At 53.1% G+C, this 22,421-nt stretch overlaps 8 protein-coding genes across 8 annotated transcripts; 5 read left to right on the forward strand and 3 right to left on the reverse strand.

Moving 5' to 3' along the window:
- The first annotated feature begins 146 nt into the window (after positions 1-146).
- On the forward strand, positions 147-1,271 carry BDV59DRAFT_183458 (sterol desaturase family protein). The gene has a single exon (XM_073690519.1). It carries the CDS (start codon positions 360-362, stop codon positions 1,083-1,085), a length of 726 nt encoding a protein of 241 aa, XP_073545724.1. The 5' UTR covers positions 147-359; the 3' UTR covers positions 1,086-1,271.
- Positions 1,272-3,841: 2,570 nt separating this feature from the next.
- On the forward strand, positions 3,842-5,132 carry BDV59DRAFT_209329 (MDR family NADP-dependent oxidoreductase; the record flags this gene model as incomplete). The annotated part of the gene is made up of 4 exons (XM_073695378.1): positions 3,842-4,541; positions 4,599-4,668; positions 4,719-4,776; positions 4,828-5,132. The coding sequence occupies 4 exons, from the start codon at positions 3,842-3,844 to the stop codon at positions 5,053-5,055; spliced, it is 1,056 nt and encodes a 351-aa protein (XP_073545725.1). The 3' UTR covers positions 5,056-5,132.
- Positions 5,133-6,928: 1,796 nt separating this feature from the next.
- BDV59DRAFT_194666 (MICOS complex subunit MIC60) lies at positions 6,929-13,185 on the reverse strand (the record flags this gene model as incomplete). Its single annotated transcript, XM_073692438.1, has 4 exons — positions 6,929-10,609; positions 11,227-12,839; positions 12,904-13,003; positions 13,072-13,185. 4 exons carry the CDS (start codon positions 13,183-13,185, stop codon positions 6,929-6,931), a joined length of 5,508 nt encoding a protein of 1,835 aa, XP_073545726.1.
- Positions 13,186-13,484: 299 nt separating this feature from the next.
- Positions 13,485-13,992, reverse strand: BDV59DRAFT_76100 (uncharacterized protein). The gene has a single exon (XM_073697051.1). It carries the CDS (start codon positions 13,879-13,881, stop codon positions 13,570-13,572), a length of 312 nt encoding a protein of 103 aa, XP_073545727.1. The 5' UTR covers positions 13,882-13,992; the 3' UTR covers positions 13,485-13,569.
- BDV59DRAFT_183465 (Rab family GTPase) lies at positions 13,485-15,253 on the reverse strand. The gene is made up of 5 exons (XM_073690520.1): positions 14,986-15,253; positions 14,883-14,902; positions 14,796-14,822; positions 14,533-14,724; positions 13,485-14,451 (listed from the first exon to the last, which is right to left on the reverse strand). Exons 1-5 carry the CDS (start codon positions 15,053-15,055, stop codon positions 14,104-14,106), a joined length of 657 nt encoding a protein of 218 aa, XP_073545728.1. The 5' UTR covers positions 15,056-15,253; the 3' UTR covers positions 13,485-14,103.
- Positions 15,254-15,393: 140 nt separating this feature from the next.
- On the forward strand, positions 15,394-18,102 carry BDV59DRAFT_183469 (putative phosphoinositide phosphatase (Sac1)). Its single transcript, XM_073690521.1, has 3 exons — positions 15,394-15,819; positions 15,876-17,614; positions 17,671-18,102. The coding sequence occupies exons 1-3, from the start codon at positions 15,612-15,614 to the stop codon at positions 17,845-17,847; spliced, it is 2,124 nt and encodes a 707-aa protein (XP_073545729.1). The 5' UTR covers positions 15,394-15,611; the 3' UTR covers positions 17,848-18,102.
- Positions 18,103-18,359: 257 nt separating this feature from the next.
- BDV59DRAFT_203961 (tetrahydrofolate synthase) lies at positions 18,360-20,066 on the forward strand (the record flags this gene model as incomplete). Its single annotated transcript, XM_073694353.1, has 3 exons — positions 18,360-18,377; positions 18,440-18,577; positions 18,666-20,066. The coding sequence occupies 3 exons, from the start codon at positions 18,360-18,362 to the stop codon at positions 20,064-20,066; spliced, it is 1,557 nt and encodes a 518-aa protein (XP_073545730.1).
- A 444-nt stretch (positions 20,067-20,510) lies between these two features.
- BDV59DRAFT_183471 (glycylpeptide N-tetradecanoyltransferase swoF) lies at positions 20,511-22,370 on the forward strand. The gene is made up of 3 exons (XM_073690522.1): positions 20,511-21,161; positions 21,235-22,015; positions 22,082-22,370. Exons 1-3 carry the CDS (start codon positions 20,626-20,628, stop codon positions 22,277-22,279), a joined length of 1,515 nt encoding a protein of 504 aa, XP_073545731.1. The 5' UTR covers positions 20,511-20,625; the 3' UTR covers positions 22,280-22,370.
- Positions 22,371-22,421: the final 51 nt, after the last annotated feature.

The following is a 22,421-nucleotide window of genomic DNA, read 5'->3' on the forward strand; positions in this document are numbered from 1 at the left end:
CCCTAGAGGAGAGCATATCAGCAAAAATGGCGACGAAAACTACCACTCAAAGCAATCCCACGGATTCTATGGTGTCCACCTGGCGCGATAGTGACCGATCCCAATGGACGCCATCCCACTGGCTTCTTGATCTTCTGGGCACACGCCTTACTCCTCTCAACTCACAGCCGCCTGTCTTTTCCAAGAATGAAAAGATACCAGCTGTGCGCGAATGGACCATTCACCTGTGGATTATACTACACGCCGTTATTCCGCTGGCGCTCCAGCAAGCCTACGTAACATATTTTGGCCGAAGCCTCCACCCAGTTGGCGTCTTCTGGTTGTATACCACAACATTCTATGGAACAGGTATCCATCTAATGCAAACCATTCGCCGCCTCGGTCGTGTCTACGGGTTCTTGGACGGAGATAAGCATGAACGAGACGACATCCCCGACGTTGGGGTAAAAAGGGTTGCAACGGAGCTTCTTTCCGTCCCGTCACTCCGCCTAGCCATGTCCATCTATCTGTCTTACCGACCGAAGGAGCTCCCGTTCTCTTTCAACTGGGGCATGCTAGCATTAGAAGCTGGAGCATATAGCATCACAGTGGACTTCTGGTTTTATTGGTACCACCGTCTGATGCATTCCGTGACGCCACTCTGGAAGTTCCACCGCACCCACCACCTGACGAAACACCCCCATCCGCTCCTTGGGGCTTATGCCGACCATGAGCAGGAGATGATGGATATTCTGGGCATCCCGTTCCTTGCGTACGGTACTCTGAAGCTGATGGGGTTTCCCATGTCTTTTTACGAATGGTACATCTGCTATCAGTACGTGGTCTTCTCTGAGATCATCGGACATAGCGGCCTTCGTGTTCATGGCAGCGCCCCCTCTACTATCAACTGGTTACTTGAGCTCTTTGACGCGGAGTTGGTAATTGAAGACCATGACCTGCACCACCGCTATGGATGGAGAAAGAGCCACAACTATGGCAAGCAAACCCGTCTCTGGGACCGCATCTTCGGTACCTGCCGTGAACGCATCGAAGGGCAGAAGGACAACATTGACTACGAAAATCGCGTTACGTTTCCACTGTTTTAGATGTTCTGTTTGATGTGCAGGGAATGGCATGGACACTGTAGGGCAGGGGAAAGGTATATAGGCTAGACTCTTCTACTCATGTTATTCATTTCAACTGGGTATACCAAATAAATACATTTCCAATGTTTCCAAAAAAAAATTTTTATGCCTTGTATAGTCTAACCGAATGGCAATGAAAGCAAAGCCAGATTTCTTTTTTTTTTGGGGGGGGGGCGCCATTGTCTACGGTGCCCCGTGTGGCTATGCCCACAGGCCGATCAAGAATTCCCTCGCACTTCTAGCCTAAAATGGAACTGCTTGCGATTACTACTGCTAACAGTAAAATAATACGACGTGGAGATGATTACTACACCTCAGTCCAGCTTATCGGTAAGAGCCCACAGCCGGGCAGTGCTTCACCCCATGTGATGGGTGCCCAAAACCCCAATAACATATATGAGCATGATATAGTTAATCGGGCTCGTGCGGGGTGCTTTTGGTTGATACTATGCTTGTGAATACTCCGTTGCGTTCTGGAATGGTCATTCTTGAAGTCTCTAAGAGCTCTCCCTCCCTCTCCCTCCCCCTTTGCGCCGGTGTATTATGAAGTGGTAAGAGCAACTGAGATCTTTATCTTTTACCCTTTTAGGTTTACCACTAGTAAGTTACTTGGAAGTGGCCTGACTGAATGTTGCATCGAGCGTCTGCAATGGGCAATTCCTACATAGGTACCTATGAGGATTATTTTAATAAACGGTCTGCGTACATGTGACTACTATGCACCAGCTAAGGGATATTAAGTTTCACTTCAACATTCTTCCTGGTTCGGTAGTGCATTGTGTGGTTCAAATCATACAACAACACTATCTTAAGGGTGGCAAGACATTCCCCCGGGCACCAAACATGTTATAATGGACCCCAATCACTGACATTCGGCCTGGGGTCCTAATACCGAATTATATCTTGTAGTTGTTTTCCGATTAAAATAAGACACTCTGGGATATCGACTGTCCCTGGCAGCCACGAAGGCCGTCATAATAAAGATCATTCCAAAACATAGTATTCTGAAGAAACTCTTCGTTTAGAGAGACATTTACAAAATACTCCCTTTAAAGCGTCCAAATCCTTCAGCGAACTTCACCAGCCGTCTTCCAGCTAAAAAGTCTGGCTATTTCACAATCGATAATGCCCATAATGCTGCCGTTATCAACAACAATATTAGACTAGGTAAAGTTATTATATATAAGACTGGGTCCTAAGTAGTATTAGTATTGGTAAGAATAATGTCTTTCTCTAAGAGATCGATCCGACCACTACTAGGGATATTAGAATCTAGGATAATATGTAACTGAACGCAGTACCTATCATTACCAGGGCTAATAGTACCTAGTATGTGTCAAAATATCATTCGCGCCTACTCTCTAAAGAACTACTTTTGGCTCGATAGGAGATATTACTATACAACACTTAAAGCACCCCCTAGGAGTCTTTCTGATACTGAGCACTGAGCGGCTACGGGTCTAAGGTAATATAAGCATTTCAGATAACTAACTACAATAAAAAGTACTAAGAGGTGTCCAATACCCTTGCTAGCATAATAGGGCACTAGCAATCTAATATCTCCAAGTACATTCTTAGTAATAAAGATAGCGCTAACATCGTAAGCATCAGCGAATGGATAGTACCGTCTCTCGTATGCCGTGGAGATGGCTTGGTCTACAATAATATCCCCAAGAGCGAATATATCACGACCACCGTCATCTGCAGGTATGCGCAGAGATTAACTACTAACTCCTAGTATCGCATTCAGTCCGAAGATTGGGAGCCAGCGTGCTCTGGATTAACATAAAAATCTCCCGTTTCGGGCAATACTGGCCGTAAAGTGGAACATCCGCGTACAAGTCAGTTGCGGGGATATTTTCTGGCTCTATTATAGATACGTAGGTCCATTGTGGAGGTAGGGACGAGGTAGAATGCGAGATCTTCGCGTAGAAAAGTGTACGTGTGGGATTAATGGTGTTCTGATTCACAAATGCATGATCATTAATATGAATAACTTTTCTCGGATTCTCGGCGAAGGGGCTGACTTGAGTCTCCTTCCTGCAAGGAGATGTGGCCGGAATATTTTCTAATGAAGCGGTGGATAATACAGCTACACCGCTGTTCTAATTACCTGGTTTCTGTACGTCCCAATCCACGCTAGTCCTAATGTGATCGGGCTCTGCCTCAGGCATGCCAAAATAGAGTTGCATAACCCTAACTTAATCTCATGCATTTAGTTATTGACACTTATGAACTCCATCTCTTCGAGTCTTGTAGATATCTTCTCGCAGTAGACACACTACGTACGCTTTACCCTTTCGCTAGAGAACCGTATGCCCATCTCGTGCTCTCTGCCTACGGGCCAACCGTTCAATACATGATTTATAGCTCTTTCCGTATATCACAAACAAATTCATATCTAGCCGTTCTGCTCTATCTCCCACATCACGTACCTCAAGATTCGTTCGTCCGCAACAATCTATACACCTCAATCCAACACACAGAGTCAGTTCCCGTGCCGTTCCGCGGTAATCACCAAGTGGGGTCTGATCCATCGCGTCCGGTGAACTCCATCTTCTCCAATGATCGACCGTGCCCAGCTTCAACGCTCACAATCTTACAAATCAGCCCAATCCCCTTTGCCTCCATTGCTGCCATCTTAAAAGGAGACACGCCCCAGTAGTTTCACGCTAGAAAACTCCGTAGAAAAGATCCAATCCCTCCTCACCGCCACTATGCCCTCCGAAGCTCGCCAGTGGATCCTCAACAAGAAGCCCATGGACCTCCCGGTCCTGAAGGGCGACGACAACGCCGTCACCTTCAAGCTCGTTACTGCACCTCTTTCTAAGCCAACGGCCTCGCAAGCCCTCCTCAAAACCATCTGGCTCTCCAATGATCCCGCCCAGCGCACCTGGATTAACCCCAATGCCGTCCCGGAGCGCATGTACCTCCCCCCGATCCCCGAGGGCCAGCCCATGGGCAGCAACGCACTTTCCGAAGTCGTCGAGTCCGGCGATCCCGCGGCTCTCCCCGTCGGGTCCATTGTGCTGGCCAAGTCCGACTGGACCGAGTTCTCTGTCCAGGAGATCGCCTCCTGTCAGCCCATCACTCCGCTGCCCGGCGTCAGTCTGAGTCATTTCCTCGGAGCCTTCGGCTTCACCGGTCTGACTGCGTACTACGGTATCACGGAGGTGGTCAAGACCACTGCCGATGATACCGTCGTGGTCAGCGGCGCTGCTGGCGCCACCGGTAGCATGGTCGTGCAGATCGCGAAGAAGATCCTGGGCTGTAAGCGGGTGATCGGGATCGCCGGCTCGGAGGAGAAGTGTCGCTGGGTCGAGAAGCTGGGTGCTGATGTCTGTGTGAACTACCGTGCCCCGACGTTCGAGCAGGATCTCACCCGCGAGACGCCTGGCTTTGTGGAGGTGTACTATGGTGCGTATTTCCGTTTATTGTGTCTGGTGGATGTGGGTCGTTGCTGATTGAAGACAGATAACGTTGGTGGGAACATCCTCGATTTCATGTTGACTCGCATGAAGCGTCATGGACGCATTGCAGCCTGGTAAGTACGCGAAAACTTAGGGGAAAAAAGGCGGTCACTGACGGTGACAGTGGCACCATCTCCAACTATAACAACCACTCCAACCCCATTGGGCTGAAGAACTTCTTCGTAAGTGCATTTGTTATCTGGGTTGGTTACAGTTGAACTGACATGCCACAGGAGGTCGTCTCGAACCGCATACACATCCACGGCTTCATTGTCCTGGACTACATCCACAAGGCGGCGGAAGTCATGGGCATCCTCGTGCAGGCATGGAAGGACGGTAAGATTGTCATTGACGACTCCCTGGAGACGGTGGTTGAGGCCAAGTTTGAGGAGATTCCCCAGGTGTGGATGAAGCTCTTTGAGGGTTCGAACACGGGCAAGTTGACCACCAAGTTGGTTTAATGGACTTCTACATAGCGTGCTGATGTACATATTCCAAAATTGATATACTAGCCTTTACTTTTGTCCATAGGGATGGGGATTCTACAGCATTTAGGTGCAGGTCTGAACGCTTTCGAAAATGTCTCTATAGATGCAATATGCTCGCTTCATACAAACCAGACGCCAGAATATCCTGACTATGCCAAAGAATAAATCCCAGACCTGCCTGTCGACAATCAGACCGCTCTATCGGAATCCGGATCATGGATAGAAGCAGCACAAGAATACGGGATACACTCCGGCACAACGTACCTCGGCCGCCTGCCTCTGGGCGGATGGTACGGTGTCGGGGCGACCAACGACCGAGAACGCACTTCGCGAAGGTCTTCCCCAATGTTCTCCGCCTCCTCGTCATCCTCCGCACCAGCAAGGAAAGCCTCCAAGCTCTCCTCATCCTCAAAGAACGGCCACCGCACCTGGCTCGCACGGGTCGGCTTAGGACAAATCATGCGCGGGCCCAACGTATCCGGATGCTCGTACGACAGCGGAGACTCACACATCTCCGCACTGGGGTCACCTCCATTCTCCGTTCCCGAACAGTCATCCGTTCCATACGGAGTCGATAGCGAAAGCTGCGCCCTAGAAGAACTCGGGATCAGCGATGGGTCTCCTACCGGCACGTCAAGATATAGCGGGTTCCCACGGTCATTGCGAAGATCGAGGTTCCGCAGCACGGAACGTCCGATCTCATGGTACGGCCGCTGCTGGTTCACCATGATAGTGACCAGGTTCACGAGGGACCGGTCCTGGCCGTAGGCGTGTTCGTGGAGGAGTCGCCCGATGGAGCTGGCCGATTTGCCCTCCTGCGCCCAGGTCGCGAGTAATTGTGGCAGTCGGCGGACCAGGTCCCAGTCTACGGGGGTGTCGTTCGTAGGACCTTGGCTGCGTGTCGATTCGTGGGGAAGGGCTGGATTCGCCGGATGGTGTACATCGTAGAGTTGGCCATTGAGTTCGGGTGCAGGCGCACCGTGGCGTGGGCGAAATGGGAGATCGAGGATCTGAGTATTGCCAGTTAGATCATGTGGAGATACCCCAACGTGGGAGCTTCCCGGCTGGGGCCGCTCTACTTGAGGATTAATACGGGGCTGTGCGCGGTCTTCCAGTTCCTGTGCGTTGACAGTCGGGCTTAGTGGTGAGTTGAAGCTGATGCATCTGCCTTGGGTGATCGTGTTAGCAATATCGGTTCTCCGTGAACCGTCAGCTGGTGCGTTCCTACCCCGTCGGACGATGGCATTGGACCGCTTTAACGTCGGCTCTGATTCTGGTACATCGATGGTCTGTCGGCGTTCTAGTTGTCTGCCCCTGACAGCAATTGACCCAGTTAGCCCGGTAGCTAGGACAAGTGCCCTAAGGCTAAAGCGAGAGGAACGCCGTGCTCCTTGGTTAGCTTGTGTCATTTTCAGAGTTGTACCCAACCTGATCCTTGGCGCTACAGAGTGAGGTAGCCAGGAACGAGAGTGGTTGTAAGGCGTCAAAAGCAGCGGGGGTTATATATTGCTATAGACAAAGCCAAGGTGCTGCGGTAACTCTCATTATTGGACATAAAGGGATTTACCAGGAGGATTGTGGATACATTCTTACATCTATACCGGGCTTCAAAGAACGAGGCACCTTTGTTATATTGTCCGGCACAAAGCCTTGATAGCGGATAACGCCCTCTCAAACAAAGAACCATGGCGAGCAAGAAGAGATTGTTCGGTTGGCTAATAGTATACCACTATGTCGTTAAGCACACCAGGCATTAACTACTACAAACACAGGCAGAAGAAACTTCGGATAGGGTATATACGAGTCAAACGAGAATATAATGTTTTCATGAAATCGTGAATGGCCATTAAAGCCATAGAACCCATTTGACGCCGGAGATCACCCCGCGGAGAACTCCACGGAAGCCCTTGAAGATCATCACAATCAGCCATACCCACCAGAGCACTCCGACAAGTGCCCATTCCAGCATGACAAATCCCGTCCGACGAATCCATCGTAGCCGACGATGACGCTTGCGTATACCCTTATCAAGCGTATCACTGAGCTGCTTGACGGCAAGAGTACTCGTCGTGTTCAGCTGAACGCTTAGATTCTCTGCATCATCTGCCGCTGCTCGAACACGCGGGTTCAGCGAGTTGTTGACCAAGGCTTCCAGCATGGACAATTGGGATTTCAACGAGTCTAGATTTGTCCCAGGATAGTTGCTCATCGACTTCTGGAATCGCTCATGCGACTGCTCGAAATGTTTCAGCAGATTATCCACGGCCACATCGTATTCACGTAGTCGAGGGACTGTTGGGTTTGGGGCGTTAGGCCCACACGCTCTTCGAAGGAATTCCGGTGGCGGACTCCGTACGCTCTCCGACCTGCGAGCGATCTCCCGTGCTTTGATACCCGAAGAGAGAAGGAGAGCTCGAGATCGTTCAACTTCTCGCTTGCCCGGGATGCCAGAACTAGTCGAAGCCGCGATACTGCGTTCCGAGATGCTCCAGCTTCTCGGCTGTCCCTGAGGGGTAAGATCTCGGTCTCTGTTCCTCGGTGCAGGGCTGTGTGAGGCTTTTGCTTGTGCGAGCCCAGTGACAGGGGGGCGTGTAAGACTGTAAGGCACCGTTGGATCCTTGATCTGGCCCCGCTTGATTTGTTCGCGAACGGTTTGAAGCTCAGGCCCGAAACCAAGACCGCTGTCCGGCTTGACCATCGCCGGATGGACATCCAGCCTGTTTATATTAGAAGTTGGGGCGAGCCCCTCTTTTTTCTGCGCCTTTCTTATGCCATCCATTGGTAGAGTCTTTCCCGGTCTGGAAGGACTCTCCAGGTTGGATACTTTCCCTTCCTCGGAGTTGTCCCCTTGTCGTGACGGAGATGCGAATGGGGAAGGCGACGGCGACATATACTTGGCTTCTGCTGGGTCCATATCTTTACCAGCCGGCGGGATTGCCTCTTCTGAGGTCGGGGGTAAACGCAGAGAGGGAACCTGGTTGTCCGGCTTTTTATCCTCCCTAGGCATATCGGCTCCATGAGTAACATGGTCATCGTCCGAGGCCAAGCTTGTTGCAAAAGACGACTGTCTCGAATGTGCCACATGATCTTTCTTCAAGATAAGACCCCCCATCTTCGATACTTCATTTCCAACCTTCTCAGCAATCTTTCCAGGGCCCTTAAAGATCCCCCGTAGCTTGGACTCCTGTTGTATCGAGCCCTTTCGTGTATGGCCTTGTGGTCTATTACGTTCTTCCAGATAAGCAGGAGAAACCCGATCTGGAATCGGGCTAGGCTCAAGTCTTCCCGTCTTGGAGATGGGATCCGGATGAGATGGCATCCCGTTCTTATGCAAGAACTCGGACTCGACTGTCCTGTCTCCAACCGGATCCCCGGCTCTGGGGTCGCTTTTACTCCGATCTCGACGAGAGACGATCGCTCGTGAAAACATCCGTTTCGAGGGGGATGGCGAACGGCTTGATGGCGAGGAGAGATTGGATGCAATGCTCGGGAAGTAACCAACTGGAGCGGGTGTGTGCGAATCCCTGGTTTCTTTATGCGCCAGAGATGTCAGCGGATCATATCGATCGTCTAAGCTGGGCACCGATGAAACGGAGCTCTTGTCATCACGTCTTGTTCGTCCTCCAGACCTCCGTGACTGGTATGGCCTGGAGGATGGAGTTTCGGTGGGCATTGGCCCCGTTCGTCTTGGCGACATTGACCTTCGAGGTGACTTAGCATGGTCTAAGTCTGTATTCCAATACGCTTTATCGTTGGTTGCCAAGTCAGAGCCGCTAGACGAACTCCGGGATCTTCCAAATCTATGACGACCAGAGCCGGTATCAATATCCGAAGCATTTCGACTGTTAATGAGGCGGGTGGGACTTTGTAATCTGTGTCGCTGTCTCCCACGACCAATGGGCTTGAATTCAGCGGACAACCCAGGATGCCCATCAGCTAAAGAGGTGCTAGAAGCAGGGCGGTCCGTGTTGACAGAGTGCCGACCGGTCCGCGTTTCTTCTTGGATGCTGGGAGGCTCCAGATTAGCATCGGAAGAGAATAATGCCGTAGGATCCGGGTACAGGCTGTTCCCATCCTTGTCAACGGCTTTACTCTTGTTCAAGCCTTCTTCCAACCACGCTGCATCGGCGATTAGTTCGGCTGGAGAGATCAGCCAGTCTGACCGCGGGCGGCGGGCCTTGACGCTGCTCGCTCGGCTGGCCCGTCTCAAGCTTGAAGGAGGCGACGCGGCAAATAATTCCTCTTCATAGGGTCCATCGTGCGAAGCATCGTTGCCTTCTTTTTTGTATTGCGGAAGGTTCAGGCACTCGAAAGGACTGTGAGTTTGGCCACTGTACTGCACTTCAACAGAATCGACCCATTCTCGTACCCTCTCCACATCATACCATCCTTGGGATTCCGCATCAATTGGGCAACGTTCCCGAAACCTGACCTTCCTGTTGCGAATGGACTGCAGCGGGTTGTAAGCACGGCCTGATAAACGCTGACTGTCGGTTGATCGTGCGTCAGCAACAGACTCCACGTCAGCGGTCTGAAGGGGCGGAAGAGACGGTAGTAACCGCAAGTATTCTGTGAAGAGCTCAAAGTGTCGCCTTGCCCGATCTGCTCGAGCCAGGGTACTATCCGAGAACCCATAAGGCAAAGCGTTGACATCAACAGAGCGAGGTAATAACGGTAATACCGAGGATGGGGTGTTCTGTGCCAGAGCGTATTGGGGTGCCAGCCCCCTCATACGATCATCAGCCAGTGGTTGCGTAAAACTGCGGTGTGAATGGGCACTATCCGCACCGAAACCACCCATGATAGATGCCTGGCCGTCAGGGTGTGTGGCACTAGCAGAAGCCCACCTCCCGCTTGAGAGACGATTAGAATTTGACCGAACAAGACTGCCCATCTTTCTAGATTCGCTCAAATTCAACGCAAGATTCACGATCTGAAGGGAATCCCTGTCCAGCCCGATGGGGGGGCCAGCCGTCGCTTGTGGCACCGAGGAAGCTGCATCCTGTTGCGCCTGCGACGGTTCTGCAATTGCATGGGAGACATCGCCCTCTGACGCCACAGATGAAGACGCCTTTGGTGATTCCACCACAGTCTCCCTTGGTTCTTTCCGACGGCTCCAGGGGAAACGGGATCGCTTCTTGGGCACCACGATTTCGGACTCCGGGCGTTCGCGCTTCTCTTTGCGATCCGAGTCCGAGCGACGAGGCCGATGCTCACTCTGTCGAAGGCTCTTTGACCGAGGGAGCAGTGTGGAATCGAGCAAAAACCCACCGGAGCCTTGCGTTCTTCGGAATGTCCGGCTTCGATCGCCATCGCGGGAGCTGCTTCCCAGCGTACTGCCCTCCAGCTCACCACTGGCCCGTTCTTCGCTCATCTGGGGGGCTTTTGTCCCATCCAACCGGTCACTCAGTCCAATATTTCGCGCCTCAGATAGAGTAGCGGATCTTCGGGGCCCCTCGCTCGCCCCGGACATTGAATCTGGGGGTGTCGGTGGTGCGGCGGTGCGTTGCGACATTAAAGCGGCCGTCTTCCGTTCCGCCCTGAGGGATAGGGGTATTTGTCGGGGATGGGAGAAACCATGAGGAGCCGTAGATGGTACGCTATAGTTTTGTCATGGTAGGGAGAGCGCTTGCACAAAGTAGAAAGGAGTGTGTGCAAGGGGAAAGGGAAGAAATGCGGCCGTTACTGCGAATCTGCGGTCTTGATGGTCCGATGCATCATGCGCCATGCACGTGCGGAGGCAAACAAGACAAACACCGTCGGGGAATTCACGTTGACCGGCAGCCTACGCGGTACATGTAGGAAGTTAAGGCCGCACTACTGCGTCCTGCTCATTGGTTTGGAATAGAAGACGTTGCATTGCGGAGGCCAGAGGAAGCTTCTGGGCCATTTTCATATATCCCCCAAAATAGATATACACAAACGCAGACAAAGGAAAATTTCTAGCATTGAGTCTAACGACACAGGCGAACAACTAGAGATACAAGGCCTGTAGACAAGGCAAATGACACGCAAAGAAGGAAACTCCGTACATAAAGCGATTACTCGACTCTCAGGCACTGAAGGCGAGCCTCGGTCTCAATCACCTACAAGCAACCGGGTTAGCCAGAGACGCTCAGTAACAGTCAACAGAACGGATCTTACCTCAAGAGCCTGCTTCACTTCAAGGACACGGCGGACTTCAGCAAGCCAATCCTTGCTCAGGATCTTCGCCCACCCCTTAAGGCTGTTCATTTCCCGAGCGGCAGCGTCAATGTTGCCTTCTTCCAACAGGTTCTCCGTACGCACAAGGACACTCTCAACATCGTCGCTGCCGGCAACAGCGTCCTTCTTGAACATAACCTTGCTCAAAACGAGACTGGCGGCGTGGCTGGCAATACCAGCGTCTTCAGGAAGAAGGCTGGCCTTGCGCACCTCATCCGCCACGCGGCGGAACCGCTCGATGACCTGAGCAGTCGAGGGGATGCCGCGCTGGTAGGCGGTGGGGTTAATGGAAGCAATTGCAGCCTCGACGACCGGGTCATCGCCGGCAAGCTCCTTGACGGCAACAAGCTCACGGACAAACGGCCGGGGAACGGCAGAACGCTCGAGGACAGAGCGAACGGCATCCACGGCAACCTGGAGCTGCTGAGTCTTGAGGTTGGTGTCAATCACGTCTCTCCAGCCAGTGGTGAGCTTCTCCAGCTCGCTGACGTTGGAAGTCAGCTCGTTCAGCTTGCTCAGACGGCCCTCGCGCTCCCGCTCAACCAAGTCCTTCACTTCGTGCAGGTACTTGCGGTTGAGCTCAATGGCCTGCTCAACCAACTCGTTGCGAAGACGCTGTTCGGCAACTTCTTGGGCCCGGAGCAATTCCGTCTTGATCTTATCCTGGTAGGCAATGGCTAGCTTCTCGCGCTCCATTTCGAACTCCTCGCGGTACTGAGCGGCGTCCGCAGCGCGGGCTTCCTCAAACCGGCGGATGAGCTCACGGGCCGACTCGTCGAAGGTCTCGTGGGCCTGCTTGATCTCGTTTTGAGCAGCGCGGCGGGCTTCCTCCCGGACAGCGATGATCTTCTCGCCAATCTTCTGGAGTTCTTCCTTGGCCTTCTGGACGGGACCAGTGTACTTTCCAGCCGCTTCATCCGCACTAATGACGGTGATTATGTCGTTGAAAGTCTTGACCAGCTCCTGGACAATGGCCTCGTCACCTTCGTTTACTTGCGCAAACTCTAGGGGCGTCACGGCCGATTGCTTGGCTTCATCGGCCTTCTTCTCCGCACGCTTGGATCCCTGGTCCTTGACGGCCTTGTCGGCCTTCGCCTTCTGAACAGCAGCAGTCTTCTTCTCGGGCTCCACAGCAGCAGTCTTGATCTGCGCCTCGTCACCCTGCTTCCGTCCAGTAGCGCTCATGTGAGGACCCTTCTGGGAAAGGTCGGCTCCAGCATCTTCCTCTGCAATCTTGGAAGAGAGTCCGCTCTTGCCGGGAATCGTGACTTTGTTGCCCTCTTCCGGAGGAGTAGCGCGGAACGGGTTATGCGATTTCAAGGTGTTCGGGAAGCGGCGGTAGAAATCACGCTCCTCGAAGTACAGAACCGCCTCCTCACCGTAGGGGATGTACTCGGTGAAGAAATCGTGGAAGTTGTCGAACTTCAGGGCGAGGAAAACACCCCCACCGTAGGCAAGACCAGAGGTGAGGAGCAGGTAGAGCAGGAAACGGCGGAAACGGCCAGTCTTAGGGACTGAGGCGGGGGGTGGAGGAGGGGGAGGCGTCTGAGAACCTGGAATTGGCTTAGCATTGGGTCCGGTGATAGAAGACCATAATTGACGAAAGACCTGTCGTACCTTGCTGCTCACTGGGCGACGGCTTGGGCGCGGTTTCGGGGGGGACAACGGAATCAGAGGATGGAGTGGCAGGAGTGGGCTTCACATCGGCGAAGAATCGCTACATGATATCGAACAAAAGTCAGTTACTGTGGCTAGAGGAGCATCTCAGGTGTGTCGACTTCATACCTGACCCGAGAGTCGGCTGCTAGCCCCGGCTTTGGTCAGCCATTGAGAGGCTGCTCGCTGGCGAGCGGAGGACAACAGCAACTGCCGTCCCTGTGAAAAGGAAGAGCGCAGCATGACGGGCCGCACCAGTGTAAAAGGAAGCGCTGAGAGCGGGTGAGGAGGTGGTGGTGTTGGGGGAGAGAGAGAAAACGCGGGCCGGAAGTGAGTTGGGATGCTTTTACGATCCGCTCCGATGCTGCACCGCCACACGTGGCTGGTACTGCGGGAGTGGTTCATCCCGACTGCCGAATCCGGCCGTTCCTGTTGTTCTACACTGTAATATCATTGTCCCTCAGATTCGTCTCGCTCCGTGGCGGGCATACACATCGTACTAGAAGCACTTCAAATGGAATTATTGAAATTGAACGATTCTACGGTGATGGAACAAATTAATATTATTATATAAGCATGTCATACGGTTGAATTCAGGATCCCAGAACCAAGGATATTATAGAACAATTAACATAAATTCAGCCCGGAGAGAAAAGCAATTGGATACGGACGCCACGAACAGATAAAGAAAATAAAAAACAGAGATAGAAACATAGGAGAGAACAACTCGCAGGTACAGCCCTGCTGCATAATGTCTAAGAAAAAAAAGGAGATCCAACGAGAACCTGCACAATATCCGGTCATCCTGTACACCATAGAACGGTCACCTGAGGAACTGATTGATGAAGAAGGGCAGCAAGATGAATATAGTGGTGGGTGTGACCATAGATAGTGTTCCACGCTGATGAACAATAGGAGGACGCCCAGAATGGTCAACATGGCCTGATGGGTGGTCGGTGGGAGCCCATCACACTATCGAACGAGACATTCCTGATGGATCGTTCTCAATGGTGTCAAGAAATCACCAGACAGGAGGGCTCGCATTCAAGCCAGACAACTTGCACCTTCCATATCTAGAAACAACCTGATAAAGAGAGACTAATGCAGACGCAGAAGGGGCCAAAGCAAAGACGACCGCGAAGTTCAGCTAGAGTGACTGATTTAGCAATTACAAGATCCGGCACCCTGGGTCCCGGGAGCTTCTGGGCGCAAGTCCACTCCAGGACGGGGGGTGGTCCTCATGTTACGGGGACCAGCCTGGTCAAGAGGTAGTTTTTTCGCGATCGCGGTAAACAGCTCACGCACATTCGTAGAGGACTTGGCGGAGGTTTCGAAAAAGAGCAGACCGGCTTCGCGGGCATAAGCCTCGGCGTCGGCCGTGGGGATGGCTCTCTTATCCGGGCTCTCCGTGACCAGATCCAGCTTGTTACCGGCGAGGGCGATCACGATGTTCTCGTTTGCTTGGCGTTGCAGCTCCTTCACCCATGACTTGGCCTTATCAAGAGACGACTGTTTTTCCGATTGTCTGGTTAGCGAGCTGCGATACACGAGATGGAAAGGGACGGGGGAAGGAGGATCGGGAGGGTATACAGCTTGTGTGATATCGTAGACGACGACGGCGCAGTTCGCGTTTCTGTAGTACATGGGGGCCAAAGATTTGTATCTTTCCTGGCCGGCGGTATCCCATATTTCAAACTTGACTGTCGTACTTTCATCCAAGGAAATGGTTTGCGTCAGGAAGGCGGCGCCGATCGTCGACTCTCGGTAGTCATCAAATTGATCCTATTCAGAGACGCTGGTTAGGCGTGGACCATCGAAACGGGCGGAGGGTATCCATGATAGAAGAGACTTACCTTGACAAATCGGAGGACCAGCGAACTCTGTAGAAAACGTTCTGAAGTCAGCGACCGTCAGATCATCAACGGAATCCACATGCTGACCTTTCCAACAGCCGACTCTCCTAATAAACAGGGGGAAACGGGTCAGCGTTAATCATCACAGAAAACCGGAGGGAGCGATAACACCACAGGAGACCACACTTACCAAGCAAGACCAGTTTGAACTGAGCAAATCGAGCACCGGGGCGGGCGCCTGCTGCGGCTCTGGAAGCCATGATGAAAGACAGTCGAGATCAAAGCGGTGAGGGACAGAGTTGTAGGTGGGTAATTCCAGCGCGGATGGAAGCGAGAAGGAGTAAAGCGGAAGAAAGCCGATGGAGGAAGTTGGGAAGCCTGAATATGGAGGGAGGCGGATATTCGGGAGATGCTGGGAGGTTGAACCAGAATGATGGCGGCCTGCAGGAGAGAGCGAGTGAGTAGATGACGAAGGGGACTTTCCGGTCCAGCCACACCCAAGCCGACTTGGCCGTTCCGGGCGGGGCGGGGCGACTGTGGCGGTACCTGCTGCTATCACCACATGCTCCTGCTGCTCCTGGAGGAACACCTAGGCTGACTGCCTCGTTCGGTGATCGTCGTCCATCTCTCTCTTCCTCTCTCTCTCTCTCTTCCATTATCATGTGGTGATTCTCCACCCGTTCCTTTCCTTCCAATTCATTCCTGCCGGTTTCCCTCCTTCTCTTTCCCGATCTAACCGTCCTTCCCTCCACCATCCGCCATCTCCATCCCATCAACCCTTCTCCCGCTCCCCCGTCTAGTGGGTTTCGCCCGGCAATGGCGCCTTCACTCCTCCCATACCGTGATATCAATTTACACGCTTCTCCCTCCCACTATGCTTTCACTTCGCCTTCATCGCCAAATGCCCCGGCTCTCGTCGTCGATCGTCCAACCGGTGACCTGCGCCTTCACAATGGCCCCCTTTCGGATGCCAAGCGCATCTCCAGTATCGCCGGTATCCTGGGTATTATCAAGTTGAAGCTGGGTATGCATACACCCAAAGTGTCCTCCTCCCTTTAATCGCCCTTCTGACCGGAGTAGATAAATACATCATAGTCATCACCAAGGCCCAGCCCATGGGACGTTTACGCGGCCATATGGTCTACAAAGTCGCTGCGACGGAATTCCTACCCCTCCGCGAACGCCCGCTGCACGATCACGATGAGGATACTTACCTAGCACTCCTGAAAGAGCTTCTCCGCACGGGACCCATGTATTTCTCCTACGCCCTGGACCTCACCAACAGTTTCCAGCGACAGTCACAGTGTGATCCTAGCCTCCCCATGTGGAAGCGAGCCGATGATCGGTTCTTCTGGAATCGGTTCATCCAGTCGGATCTGATCGACTTTAGCCTGGGGGATCATGATGCTACGGGGATGCGATATGGCGGCCCCCAGCCTGGGGTCGATCCGTTCATTTTGCCCGTGATGTTCGGCATGCTGCGCATCACGCCTGCAAAGGTCAAGTCCACATCGTTCACCTTCGCCCTTATCACCCGTCGATCCCGCCACCGCGGAGGAACCAGATATTTCTCTCGCGGTATTGACGAGAAGGGGAATGTCTCCAACTACAATGAGACTGAACAGATTGTCATCCTCAATGACGCCACTGGGGGTCTCTCCGGTTTTGCTGGAGGCCAGTCCATGACCAAGGAGAAGGCCGGTAACCCTGGACAGGACCTTCAGGTCATGGCTTTTGTTCAAACGAGAGGAAGTGTCCCGGTGTATTGGGCCGAAATCAACAACCTGAAATACACCCCTAAACTGCAAGTCCGTGGCGTCGAGACGGCTCTTGACTCTGCGCAGAAACACTTTGCGGAGCAGATTCGTCTTTATGGAGAGAATTATCTTGTGAACCTTGTGAACCAGAAAGGGAGAGAGGCCCAAGTGAAAGAGGCCTACGAGCACTTGGTTCGCATTCTCGTCTCCCCAGCTGCCGAGGCCACTGAGATGGATCAAGCATCACCAGAGAAAGTTCACGTCCTGGAACCAGGACAGCGACAGAAAGACCTAGATCGCCTTCATTACATATACTTTGACTTCCACAATGAGACGAAGGGCCTAAAGTGGCACCGTGCCGAACTCCTGTTGGAACGTTTGCTCGGTGGGCTGAATGCAGGCGGATACTTCCGAGGTGTGGAAGACCCAGCTGCCCCCAGTGGGCAGCTTGATGCGCGTTCCGTACAGACCAGCGTCGTCCGGACGAACTGTATGGATTGTTTGGACCGAACCAATGTCGTGCAAAGTATGCTGGGGCGCTGGGCTATCACGCGACAGCTGATGGATGCTGGTGTTCTTCGACCCGGTGAAGCAGCTAATGACGACCGGGACTTCGAGAATCTGTTCCGCAATATTTGGGCGGACAATGCAGACGTCGTCTCCAAGTCATACTCGGGCACAGGTGCATTGAAGACGGACTTCACTCGTACTGGACAGCGTACGCGGGCCGGAATGGTGCAGGATCTGAACAATTCGATCACCCGGTATGTGCGGAATAACTTCCTGGATGGCCCCAGACAGGATGGATTCGATGTCTTCCTGGGCGCCTACCTACCACCGGACTCCACGCTCGGGAATCTGCGACTTTTCCTCGATCGTCGGCCTCTGGTCATCCAGGCGATCCCCTATATCCTTGCCGCCGGTATCTTCATGATCACGGTTTCCATGCTGACCCGACGCCTTCCCGATGCCGCGGTCTGGCCCCTGCGGATATTCGTTATCCTCTGGTTCGTCATTTCCGCGTGGTGCGCTCGCTTTGTCATCGCGCACGGAATGCTCTATGTAAGTTTAGCATCGCGTATATTTTCTGGCTTTGGCAACTAACATGTCCATTTTAGGTAAATTGGCCCAAGCTGAACACCCCAGCCGCCGGTTCTGAAGGATACCAGGACGCTTTGATCAAAGCCCGCACAGATCCCATTGTTGGGAAGTTCCTCCCTGTCAGGAGACATCAACGGGGCTACAGCAACGCTCGGTTGGGCTTCTTGGAAGAAGGCAAAACCAGGATCGAGTAATCTGATGAAACATTTGTCTCGGTCCAAGCTCATAGATGCAGTTCATTTGCGACTTGCACTTGTACCAATAGCTGTTGGGGCCCTTTTGATTGTTCATTTCTTCTATTTCTTTCATCCCCCTTACACTGATACATAATATGGCACGAATACCTTGATGTATGGAGTACATACCGCTGTCGTGTGCGCAAGAGGTTTCAGCAGCAGCATTGTTAGAGTGTCCCTTCTACAGATTGATATAGAACACAGAGAGCGTGCTATGCCTTGTTCGCAGTATGGCCTGTCCTGGTTTTTGTAGGTACTTTACTCGTACCTGGTCAGGTGACCTGCATGTTACATAACCCCTGTCGTCATTCCGCGGAAGCAAGAAGTCGGAGAGACGTCTCTCGCCCCTCCTGAATCAGACATTCCAATTTTCAATCCCTCGCTTGACCCTGATGAGGGTCTTCCATTTACGTCCTGTACCCTGCTGTATCTCGTTCATTCAGCCACGTCGGCTGTCCACTTCTGCCACAATGACTCGCAACTATGAGGTATAGTGAGATTTACCAGCCGGTCGTTTCCGCTCCAGCCAATTTGCTGACATGTAGTGCAGGATGCCATTACAGCTCTCAACTCGCTGCAAACAAACTTTGCGATTGTGCAGGAGGTGCAGAAATCAGTTGCTCGGGTTGATATGAACCTGCGATCGATTCCGGAGACAATAGAATGGCTTCGCCGCATTGGTTACAAGGTCCGCAAGCTCCAATTCCAGACAGAAGACATTTATGCGTTGTCCAATGTGCTTTAGCTGACTTGGTGATGTACCTCAATGATATTAGCCATCTGATTTGAACCGTATGAACCCTGTCCATGTCGCCGGTACCAAGGGTAAGGGCTCGACATCCGCTTTCATCGCCTCCATTCTCTCCCAGTACACCGCCGCCCAGACGAATGATGGCTCTCCGAAGCTGAACAAAGTCGGTCTCTACACCTCCCCGCATTTGCGCTTTGCCAGGGAGCGTATACAGATCAACAACGCCCCCTTGTCGGAGGAGAAGTTCGCAAAATATTTCTTCGAGGTCTGGGACCGCTTGGAGGATGCTGCGCGCGCTGCCGGGGAGGATCCTGCCGACCGACGGACCAAGCCGCAGTACTTCCGGTACCTGACATTTATGGCATTCCATACATACTTGAGTGAAGGCGTGGACGCAGCGGTGATCGAATGCGGCATTGGCGGCGAGTATGACTGCACCAACGTGCTCGAGAAGCCTGCCGCGGCGGCCATCACTAGTCTGGGAATTGACCACACAAACATGCTTGGGACGACTATTGAGGCGATTGCCTGGCATAAAGGTGGTATTATCAAACCCGGTGTCAAGGCCTTTAGCGTGCCTCAGCCAGGTGGTGCAGAGAAGGTGCTCAAGGACCGTGCGGCGGACAAGCGGACTCAGCTCGAGATCGTGACTGGGCATCCTGATCTCGTTCCCGGTGGTGATGTGAGGCTCGGGCTTGCAGGTGATTTCCAGTACTCGAACGCGGCGCTCGCTGTCGCAACCGCTGCGGAGTTCCTGCGAAAGACCAGGGTAGACGACATCCCGTCGGATGTCCTCAGCCAACCCTTACCGCCGAAGTTCCGGAAGGGTTTGGAGACGGCTCGGTTGGGTGGTCGCTGTGAAACAAGATACGAGAAGAATATCGCGTGGTACATTGACGGAGGACATACTTTGGAGAGCATTAAGCTGGCCGGCGAGTGGTTTGCCTCTCAGATCCTGGCTAATTCGTCTTCGAATGCGGCAGCCAGCAAGAAGCTGCGGGTCCTCATCTTCAATCAGCAGACCCGTGACAGCAATGCCCTGGCGCGCGCTCTTCATGAAACACTGTCGGCTGCTCTTAACGCGGAGCAGCCTTTCACCCATGCCATTTTCTGCACCAATGTCACCTACAAGGAGAGCGGCTACCGACCGGATCTGGTAAGCATGAACACCAATGCCTCTGACGTGGAGAAATTGGCCGTTCAGAACAACCTTGCTAAGACGTGGCGTGCCATTGACCCCAACGCTGAGGTCAAGGTCTATGGCACGATTGAAGAGGCTGTGGACTATGCGCGAGGGCTGGCAAATGAGGAGAGGTGCCGTATTGGCAACGACGAAGCCCCTGTGATGACCTTTGTCACCGGCAGTCTTCATCTGGTCGGCGGATTCCTTGACGTGATCGAGACGAAGCCGAGTCCGTACTCCTGAGATGTCTCAGGTGATTTCCGGGGGAGGGTTGCGAATACTTGGATGTATGTCTTCTTGAGTATGGAGTTTTCAACAACACAGCGATACCCAGACTGGCAGAGTCCAGCATGTTGAGGAGATTTATAGAAAGGCGTTATGAAATGGGGCTTCAACAGATATTTGGTCTCCAAAATAGCATTCTCGGGGTTGAATATAGTGACTGTCTCGTACCAAAGCATCATATGTGTCCTCTTCCACACCCGCGTTGGGGCTCGTGGAGATATATTCATCCTCTACAGATGCCGAGGTACAACGCCACACCCAAGATGTAGCAGAATGTCAACGGATTTAGAACAGCGACCACTACGAGAGAAGTAGGCTAGACTGTGACGAACGGCATCGCATAGGCATGATGCGCTACACTCCTATGATCCTTCAATGCTGTCAGATATTGACGAAAGGCACAGCAGACGTGGGGCTGAGTTGGCGGACCTGAAAACCTTCCCGCTTTCCACGTCTTCGTTTTCCCCCCTCTTCTTGTGCTCTCCGCTCTCCCCCCAACCCCCTTCCCCGCCGCCAAATGTCCGACCCCAACTTCAAGGATAATAAGGGCAAAGCGCCCCAGGCCACCGATCCCGAGGCCGCCAATGCGTCCGACAAAAAGTCCCAGAATGCTGCCGGACAAGCCTCGGTCGACCCGAAAATGGCGGAGGCTCTGCTGGCGAACAACCCCGCCTTGAGGAACGAGATGGCTGGAATGGACAAGGACAAGGCTGCGGAGGCATTGCGCAAGGTCAACATCGCCGAGTTGCTTACGGGTCTCTCGGTGGGCGGCAAGAACCAGAAGGACATGGCCTCGTACAAGTTCTGGCAGACCCAGCCGGTCCCTCGCTTTGACGACCAAGACGCCGCGGACGTCGGAGGGCCCATCAAGATGATCGACCCGGCGAAGGTGTCGAAGGAACCGGATGCGTTGATCGAAGGCTTCGAATGGACGACGCTGGACCTCACGAACGAGTCTGAGCTGCACGAGTTGTGGGATCTGTTGACTTACCATTACGTCGAGGATGATAATGCCATGTTCCGGTTCCGATACTCCGAGTCCTTCCTCCACTGGTATGTGTCAATTTGTGTCGACGGCGGTTGAGGAATCGTTATTGGGCTAATTGTGGTGTGACTTGTTATCTAGGGCCCTGATGTCCCCCGGTTGGAAGAAAGAGTGGCATGTGGGTGTCCGGGCCACCAAGTCGCGCAAGCTGGTCGCTTCGATTTGCGGTGTGCCGACAGAGCTGCTGGTCCGCGGCCAGAAGATCAAGGTGACGGAAATCAACTTCCTCTGCATCCACAAGAAGCTGCGCGCGAAGCGGTTGACTCCCGTGCTCATCAAGGAGATCACCCGTCGTTGCTATCTGAACGGCACTTTCCAGGCGATCTACACGGCGGGTGTTGTCCTGCCCACCCCGGTAAGCTCGTGCCGGTACTACCATCGCCCTCTGGACTGGTTGAAGCTGTACGAAGTCGGCTTCTCTCCTCTCCCTCACGGTTCCACCAAAGCCCGCCAGATCACCAAGAACCATCTCCCGAGCACCACGTCCACCCCTGGGCTTCGCGTTATGGAACCCAAAGACATCGACGCTGTGCATGATCTGCTGTTGCGCTACCTGAACCGGTTCTCGCTGAACCAGGCTTTTACGCGGGAAGAGGTCGACCACTGGCTGGTGCACAAGGACACTATCAAGGAGCAGGTGGTCTGGTCGTACGTGGTTGAAGACCCCGAGACTCACAAGATCACCGACTTCTTCTCCTTCTACAACCTCGAATCTACCGTCATCCAGCACCCCAAGCACGACTGCGTGCGCGCCGCCTACCTGTATTACTATGCCACGGAAACCGCGTTCACGGGAGATATGAAAGCCCTGAAGGAGCGGCTTCTGCTTCTCATGAATGATGCCCTGATTCTCGCCAAGAAGGTATGCTCGAGCGCAGATAACCCCGTTCCTGTTGAGAGAGTCATGGAAACTGATAGGAAAACCCAGGCCCACTTTGACGTCTTCAACGCGCTTACTCTCCAGGATAACCCGCTTTTCCTGGAACAGCTGAAGTTCGGTGCGGGCGATGGACAGCTCCACTTTTACCTATATAACTACCGGACTGCCCCTGTCCCCGGTGGTGTGAATGAGAAGAACCTGCCGGACGAAAGAAAGATGGGAGGTGTCGGTATCGTGATGCTGTAGACCTGGTGACCGAAAAAGAAGTTCTGGATACGAGTGATGTGCTCTCGTGTACTTAGCGACCTTATGGCTTAAAAATGAAATTTGACATTCCAAATATACTTTTCCCCCGTGTCTGAAACAGGCGGAATTAAAAAAGGGTGCC

Source organism: Aspergillus ambiguus, assembly GCF_047715705.1.
Source record: "Aspergillus ambiguus strain CBS 117.58 unplaced genomic scaffold BDV59scaffold_28, whole genome shotgun sequence".
Classification (NCBI taxonomy): Eukaryota; Fungi; Ascomycota; class Eurotiomycetes; order Eurotiales; family Aspergillaceae; genus Aspergillus; species Aspergillus ambiguus.